At 36.7% G+C, this 9,165-nt stretch overlaps 1 protein-coding gene across 1 annotated transcript; it reads right to left on the reverse strand.

Annotated features, from left to right (window-relative positions):
- Nucleotides 1-1,623: 1,623 nt before the first annotated feature.
- Nucleotides 1,624-4,551, reverse strand: LOC111882770 (uncharacterized). Its single transcript, XM_023879136.3, has 7 exons — nt 4,215-4,551; nt 3,811-3,910; nt 3,401-3,496; nt 3,258-3,310; nt 2,543-2,591; nt 2,022-2,069; nt 1,624-1,941 (listed from the first exon to the last, which is right to left on the reverse strand). Exons 1-7 carry the CDS (start codon nt 4,436-4,438, stop codon nt 1,855-1,857), a joined length of 657 nt encoding a protein of 218 aa, XP_023734904.1. The 5' UTR covers nt 4,439-4,551; the 3' UTR covers nt 1,624-1,854.
- Nucleotides 4,552-9,165: the final 4,614 nt, after the last annotated feature.

Consider the following 9,165-nt stretch of genomic DNA (forward strand, 5'->3'; position numbering starts at 1 on the left):
AAGCCGATGTTGCACATACAACTCGGGTAAGTCTACTCTTCTTGATTTTATTTTTTTATTCATATTTAGATTATGGTTTAACGGTAAACCCGGAAAAAAACGTCATACCCTTATATATATATATATATATATATATATATATATATATATATATATATATATATATATATATATATATATATATATATATATATATATTGGTATGTGTAATATATCACATTGGGAAAAGCACCACCAAATAAGGTTTGTGATTTCGGCCTATCTTCACCGAGAACCCTCTTAAAGCCACCGAAATCAAATGTGATTTTGGACCAAGCATGATCTCGGCCTCGCATGATTTCGGTCTTGGCATAGATTCGGCCATTGCATGAGATTTCGGTCCATCACAACCGAAATCCCATGGTTTTTGATTCCCAAAATTGAAAACTCCAAAGCAAGGCTTATATTCGTGTTTTATGACTTATCTATTTGACTTTTGTTTGACTTGCTTGACTTTTGTTAAATTAATTGACTTTTGTTGATCCGAAATAGCCGGTTGTCACATTATTATTATTATTATTATTCCCCAAACCACCATCTTCCAACACCATTACCATCACCGCTAATTCAAACTGTGTTCATACAATATATATTTTTTATAGTTTCATTAGGTCCAAACTTATTTTTACAATAACAAAGATGTACTTTTCATGATTGTTCATAAACCATGTTCATCCAACCACATACCAAAAACAATTGCATAACTGTAATTTTCCTGTTTTTATTAGTTTTCGTGTTTTTAAACCATGTTCATCCAAACCCATAAGTATATGTGGAGTTTTATTAGAACATTGACAAATACTCATTCCTATGGCGCTAATGTGACATCTACATGGATTTATTTAGAAACACAAATATTATTATTATTATTATTATTATTATTATTATTATTATTATTATTATTATTATTTCGCAAACCACCCAACGCCACTACCAACACCGTCTAGCACCACCATTACCATCACCATTAATTCAAACTGTATTCAAACAATATATATTTTTTATAGTTTCATTAGGTCCAAATTCTTTTTTACAATAGCAGAGATGTATTTTTCGTGATTGTTCATAAAGAATCAATAACACATACCAAAAACAATTGTATAACGGTAGTTTTTGTTTTTTTAAACCATGTTCTTCCAAACCCATAAGTATATCTGGAGTTTTATTAGTTTTTCAATTTTAAAACTCAAACCCAAAGAATTTGTTGATATGCAATGCTTGTGATTGAGATCTGAGCAAAGGAGATGTTGATTATATACACCAAATACAAAATGTGACAATTTTGAAGGTGTTTGTGTTTGGACCCGAAGCCTAAGACCTAAAACCCTATACAATCTTCTTCAAACTAACAATTTGGGTTTGTGTTTGTATTTGGATATATGAGCATATAAAATCCTGTTCTATCTTCATCCCAAAATCCGTATATGTATAAGAATTTATTTCAGGGAAACCATCTTCTTTTAATATGAATCTTCAACAAACCCAACAAAACAAACAAACCTAAACCTAAATCAAAATAAAAAACAAAACCATAAATGGGACATGTAAATAACCCATTTCATAAGTCAGCAAAACAAGCAGAGGGAGGGAGAATATTAGTTGTGTTTTTAATACATACATACATGGAGTCCACTGTAAATAAATGGGTGAGCCGAAAAATGATTGTTTTATAATATTTCCTTTTAAGGAAAAGTATCTATCTAAAGTCTAAACATATCATCACCATCAGCATCACCATGACAGAATGAATTTACACAGCTTCTTCACATTTTACCCGGAGAAAAAGATAATATGATGAATGTTTTGTGTTGTGTATCAAGACTCATGCTGGTATGTCCTTGCAAAATTTGCAAACCTTTCCAAGCCGTTTCCCAGCAAATTCTTAAGGAAAGGTTGTAGCGCCTGCTTAAAGACAAATCATGTTACATACCCCTTCCCACTCATATATAAGATATATCTCAAATAAAATCTACTAGACTTACAGATGCCACAGGGGCCAATAATTGAGGTACTTCATATGAAACAGTTAGCTGTAAAAAGGAAAATCACATCATTAAACGATTGATCAAGCAAGTAATACACGCTTCATCTTTTCTTATCCTCATCATGTAAGCGGGTAAGCAAGTTGCCATGATTAAAAAAAAAAAGAGTAAATTACTGAAATCGTCCCTGTGGTTTAATCAAAATTGCACGTTTGGTCCCTAACTTTTTTTTTGCACTCGGATCGTCCCTGTGGTTTGCTTTTGTTGCGTTTTTCGTCCCTATGGTTTGGTAAAAGTTGCATGTTTGGTTCCTAACTTTATGTATGTAAGGGACGGAAAATGCAACAAAATCAAACCATAGGGACGAAAAACGCAACAAAATCAAACCACAGGGACGATCCGAGTGCAAAAAAAAAGTTAGGGACCAAACGTGCAATTTTGACTAAACCACAGGGACGATTTCAGTAATTTACTCAAAAAAAAAAAAAAAACCAACTAAGTATTTAGGCAAGGGGACTTACTTCAACTAAGCATGATGAAGAACCTTTGGGAAAAAATCGTACAGCTCCTCTGCAACCACAAAAACAAGCTTTTCAACATTCTCATATATATTATATACTCCAAGATTAACTAACAAACCAATGTTGGTCATTCTCCACAAAAAATTAGCAACACAAGGGACAGATGCTTTGTTGCTCATATCGACTAGAATTGTGTGATTTCTTTGCTTTTCATAAGTCATGCTATTTTCATTAACTTATCCCCCCCCCCCCCCCCCAATTAGATTGTAAAAGCAACAAACTTTGTACCTCCCTGTGTAAAAATGCTATTCTTGATGCATTAAATTTCAAATTCACACAAAGACAAACATATAGCTAATATCATTAAGAATTTTTTTCTTTTCTTCATTGGTATCATTTAGATTTATAAATTGTACCTTGGGCTTTAGGAATTATGTCAAATCTCCAGGCTAGATGGTTCCAGTTGTAGTGTTTCATTAAACTTGGTATAATATTTGGGCAACAGCCTCATAACTAATGTTTCTAAAAGTAAAACCTTTTCTCCCTCACTCCCTCGTTCTTTGCATACACAAACAAATCTATAGATCATTATATAACTATATGCCTAAGTCAATTGCATGGACCTTATGCCCGGTCTGAAAGGAGATCAAATTATCAACAACAATGAGGACACTCTGGCTTCTGCTTTGTATAATGTAGCATAGAACCATCTTACCTATTAGGCAGACCTTCTAAAGATCTCCAGTGGATTTTTTGATTTGGGATTGGCTGCAAGATTCAACAATCAACACTGGGATTTGAGAATTGAGAAAGCAGTTTGTAGTTGTACTGTAGAGGAAGGGGTACACATACACTTACCTGCATATTACGAGCAAGCCAAGAGAATTCAAGATCACGCCCAAATGCGCTATACTTTAGAGACCACCGTGATAACTCAGGCTTCTCTTCTAATATCTGAAAGCACCAGACTGGGATTAGCTAAATACAGAAACAACTAACATAACCATACTCAATAGTCAATACCGAGGTGCTAAGGCAAAATATGGATTCTCAAATAACATATTCGTTGATAGGAGTTAGGACCATATAATTCAACAATAACTAGTGCCTAGTTTGGTCATCAGATGCAGATGAGGTATCCGTATGCTTGACAGTAGGTAACAACAGACAATGAAAACACAGGCAGAAACAAAACAATACAAATGTTCAAATTTAGCAACCAAACAACAAAGATAGACTTCGAAGCATGTACGAGAATTAGCAAGCACCTTGACAGATGAAATGAAGGGCATCCAACGAGGGATCGCTTCCCTATCCAAATAGCAATTATAGGCTACCGAAATTGGTACATCGATTTCCATTTTAACCCTGCATAAATCAATTACTAGAAGATTGAAATGAAAAGTGCAAATCAGATTTTAGCCTAACTGAAACTGGAAAAGAATAGTTCCAGATTTGAGATCATCATTATATAAATTTTGAACCGACAAAAACTGCTTCCCTCTTTAATTAACAAACTATGTTAGCTTCGAGAAGTAAAAAGTAATAATAACCTAGAGAATAAGACCAAGTCCTAAATGTACGCATTTAGATGCCATTAGTTTTGAGATTTGAAAGGGGGAAAATGGTTTAGGAAACGAACGCATTAGGGGATTAAATAGAAGAGAAGTACGTGCAGTCCTGCCATTCCATGAGGAGCGTGGTGCGTCGTGGCATGTTACTACCGTGATTGATTGACCGAAGCGAGGCTCGTTTGAGAGTGATACCAAGGAAAGGAGAAAATGAAGATGATGATGATGGTGGTGGTGGCATGTGTCTGTCTGTGATCCTAGTTGTTCTGAGGGTTTCGATGGCCGATGACGGGTAAACAGAGAAGACGGCGGCAGAGGGCGACATTGGAAAAAAGGCGGAGGAATGTGAGCCGAGGGAGAAGGGGCCGATGAATGACAGAGTTTGAGATCATCAAATTTCTGTGGAGGAGCATTCCTTTGGCTTTGTTGACCCCACCCACAGTTAGAGATTTTTAAGCTACATGAGTCGTCACAACAAACTTATCGGAAAAGTAATGTCACATCTATACTATGTCATCTTCGTCACCAACCCACTCTATTAATGAAAATGGTCACCACTAACATCATTCATTTTTTTATTTTTTTATTTTCTTAATATTATGTTAAATAATATATATATATATATATATATATATATATATATATATAGAGAGAGAGAGAGAAGTATAAGGGTATAATAAGATATAAAAAATATTTCCAGGGACCATAGATGTAACTTCAATAAAAAAAAGTAAAGGGAGGAAAACCATATTGCTGCTATACTTATTTCCTATTGGTCGTCTTGCTTCGTCTTTACACTCACGCGAACTCACGCCACGCCCAAGTCACCAGCTCTTGGGGTGGTGTTTACGGGTCTTTTGGATGCCACGTAGGCGTTCCACGCGTGGGTTTCTATCGACTCCGGATAGCCTAAAAGGTTCTTTGGTAAAAGTTCTTTTTTTATTTTTATTTTGTTTTTTTACAAAATATAATTAAATATTTTATAGATATCTTCAAAGTCAACATATAAGTAACTCTTTTGAATTATCTTTTTTTAAAAATAATGTAATTTTAATCAATAAAAATACCTTAAAAACTATATAGGATATTTAAATGGTAAAATGAGATGTCCTTTTAGCCAACCTCTTTTAAAATGTGTTTGGTTCGTCTTTTGACTTTTCAAAAACTAAAAACTCAAAAATTGCAAAAAGTCACAAATTCATGACCTTTTTAAAGCTTATTTTTGTTCTTGCCAAAAAGTTGTTTTAATATAACTTCTTGAAATGTCCAAACATCTTTTTTTAACTTTTAGTTTTTTGGAAAAGCTAAAAGTTCTAAAAGTCATTTTAAAAGATTTCTCAAACACCCTTTAAGCGGCTATTTAGCAACATCTCGATTTTTTAATAACTGAATTTGTCAAAAGCGTTTAAATTTTAAAGATCTAAAAATATTGTTTGGTTAGACCTTCTGAACTGGAGTGTTGAATTATAACATGATCATTTTACTTTTTTTGTGTTATTTTTTTGTTGAGTTTAACGTTGTTGTTTATAAAATAACCGAATCAACTTCTTGAATAATTATTAAAAAAAATATACAAACACTATATAAAATACAAATTAAACATAAATTCAAATCAAACATAACACTATCATTTCTTTATTATACCTAAAGCAAATAATTGCAATAATAAAAGAAATCAAGATTTCATATCAGAAACTTGGAAAAGCTCTGGATGTTGGCACGAATATCCAAAAGAAATATGCAGCAATTAATCAATCACGAGACCAATAAAACCTGATTTCTGACAGGGGGATTATGCCCTAATTTCATATAAAATGTTTAAGAAGGAACTCAGATTTTTGAGATTGTTGATTGGTCTCGCCCTTCATCCAAAAGAAATATGTACCAATTGGGGTGATTATACAGTTAAATGGATTTTCAAGTAAATTTGAAAAAAAATTGATATTTTTAACAAAACTTATGATTGAAAAAAAAAAGATGAAGTTTGATGTAACACCTAGTTCTTGGTATGTCTTTAATTCATGTATTTCTTATGTTTTTCTTTGGGACTCAACTTGTTGGAGGCCCAACTCGTCGAGTAGAGTCATGATCCGCAGGAAGTTTAAGTAGTTTACTCGACGAGTCGGGAGGCCGACTCGACGAGTAGGCGTTGTTTGAGTGAAACCCTAAATTGAGGGTTTGCACCCTATTTAAACACACTATAACCCCTCAACTCAACCCCCATCGTCCAGATCAAACACTAACTCGAAACCCTAGTCGTTCTTAGTGTGTTATTGAGCCTTGTGGTGATACTTTGTGTGATTGAAGCTTGAAGAAGATAATGAGGCTTTTGAGATCAAGGGGAAACAAGAAGATCCGGAGTTTTGAGCATATTTCCCGCTTATTAGAGGTATAAAGCTGAAAACCTTGTCTATTCTTTGTTTAGATCTTGATTTTGGAAATTTTTCTACAGCTTTCTTAGCCCTAGAGAGGTTGTATTCGGGATTAAGTATTGGAAGTCAGTTTGTGCTTCAGATCTGGTTTTATTGGGGGTCCTTATGGCATAAAGGTGCCCACTTTGTTGCCATAAACACCCGATGCATCTTGTAGACCTTCTTTTATGGCTTTTTGAGCCAAAGTCCCCATGCATGTACACCAAGTTTGAAGCTTTACGTGAAAATGGATACTAGGAGGCCAGATCTATGGTTTTGATGTGTTAAGACCCATTCAAAACGACTGTATAGTAGTGGTCAAGTATGGAATCGACGAGTCGTTCTTGGGACTCGGCGAGTCCGGGTGTAATGACCACCAAATCCTTTATGTTGTTGGACCAGATGTTAGGATAGAAGGTCCTTCAGTGGTTTAGGATCATAAGGGACCTGGGAATCATAGGACTCGGCAAGTTGTTCTTGGGACTCGGCGAGTCCAAGGCAATCTCCTAAACCATGAAGATAGACTCGACGGGTTGTTCATACAACTCGGCGAGTCATCGACCGGACACATTCATATGCTGAAGATGGACTCGACGAGTTCAAGGAAGAACTCGGCGAGTCAGTCGAAGATTGACTGAAGTGCTTTTGAAGGTGAACCCTTCGAGTTCTTGTTAGACTCGACGAGTAGAGTCGGGGATTAGTTTGGGTTAGAGGAGTATAGACTCGATGAGTTGGTAGGCCAATTCAGCGATTCAGGTCAACTGGAGGTCAACTTTGACCAAGATTGACTTTGTCTGAATTGATTTGACCCTAGTTAGGGTTGCATATTCAACTTGATAACTTAGAAAGGTTGTCGTGTGGGGATAGAGGAGTCGAGGAGAGTCGATTTGCACACTGAGGACAATTCAGACACTACACGACATCGATGTGAGTTACCTTCCAGTAGAAGTGGGTCTAAGGCACCAAGGTCGACCCACTAGTAGATGTTTAGTTGAGATGATTGTCTTTGTGATAATTATTTGGTTTGTTATTGCTTGACGTGTGTGTATGCTAGTATGCTATGATTTGTGGGATAGTATCAGTATGAGGGGACTAGTCCCCGATTCAATCACTAGGACCAATGGGTAGGTTGGACACCCCAGATATGTCTGACGACATGATTATGTTATGATATTATATGCTAGCGATAGGGGGTGAAATAGTCCCCGAGTTCGGTTGAGATAGACCGGAGGGTAGGTCGGCACCTCAGAATAGTCTGACATGGGTAGGTCAGCACCCTAGAATGGCTTGACATGGGTTGGTCAGCACCCTAGAATGGCTTGACATGGGTAGGTCGGGCATCCCATAATTTCTTGGCAATATGTATGTGGTATGATAGAGGAACTCACTAAGCTTTGTGCTTACAATTTCAGTTTTGGTTTCAGGTACCTCTTCATCCAAGGGGAAGGAGCCGGCGGCGTAGTAGCGCACCACACACACAGTTGATTTCCGCATTGAGTTTTCTAGGATTGTACTCTGATTTATACTACTGTTCGATGTTGTGATTTTTAGACTTGTTCATGATGGTTTATGGGTGATATGATATTGACAATGTTTTTGGTAAACGAATATATAACTTGCTTAATTACAAACGAAATTTTTGGACTCGAAATTTGGGATGTTAAAAGTTGGTATCAGAGCCTTGGTTTGAGGGATTCGGACACACCCTCGGGAGTGTCTGAACTCAAACCAAGGGCTTGAAAGATTTTTACAAGGAAATAGTTTTTCTAAAATCTAAATTAAAGAGTTTTGAGAAAAATCAAGGTGTGTGATGCGTGCGACCAGCTGAGCTCAAGTAAGTTTTCCCCAAGATACCCATATTTGTTATGTTATATGATATGATTATGAGAATTGCATGCTAGATTAGGGCGAAGGATCTAGGAGGATACCTTGTATGCATGTTATGTGTTTATGTAAACTGCATGCTAGAATAGGGCTAAGGATCAAGGAAGGATGCCTCGTATGCCTGCTATAGGAGCTTATTGAGCCATATGTTAGAGCTATTAGTTGGAAGTGAGATAGCCTGATTAGGTTATGCTTGATTAGTTACTCAATGCACGAATGTTGCTTGCTTTGTGCTATAAGGGTTTTGGCTAACTTTAACTAACCAGTAAGCGAATATGTAACAGTATTCGCAAGCTAGTTAGGGAAAGGTAGTAGGGACCCCTAGTGCAACTGATGGCGGTGCGTAGGTCAGAGGGTACCCTAGGGAAGCCTAGGATGATATCAGTTGGAAAGAGATAATGCTTAAGGGACTTGGTGAAGTTTAGGCAATCCTTGAGAAAAGTACGGATAGATGTGGAAGGTAGTATGGGCCCGTACTATTGAAAGCAGAGGATCCGTACTCGAGTCAAGGAGGGCCAAGATGGAATTAGGAAACTTGGGGAGTGTGAGATCTCTTGAAAGTATGTATGATCCTAACGTTTACGAGTTTTATTTTCAGTATGGTGGTCACACGACATGGAGCAGGAGGTTCAGGATCTGGATCAGGATCAGGATTAGGCTCGGGTACAGGGTCCGAGCAGGTCGATGACGGGCTACGTGAGTTCACCGCGTCTGAGATCACGAGAGGTATCCTTGAGGCGACCCCAGTTATTTTCAG

This window comes from Lactuca sativa, chromosome 8 (assembly GCF_002870075.4).
Source record: "Lactuca sativa cultivar Salinas chromosome 8, Lsat_Salinas_v11, whole genome shotgun sequence".
In the NCBI taxonomy this organism is placed as follows: domain Eukaryota; kingdom Viridiplantae; phylum Streptophyta; class Magnoliopsida; order Asterales; family Asteraceae; genus Lactuca; species Lactuca sativa.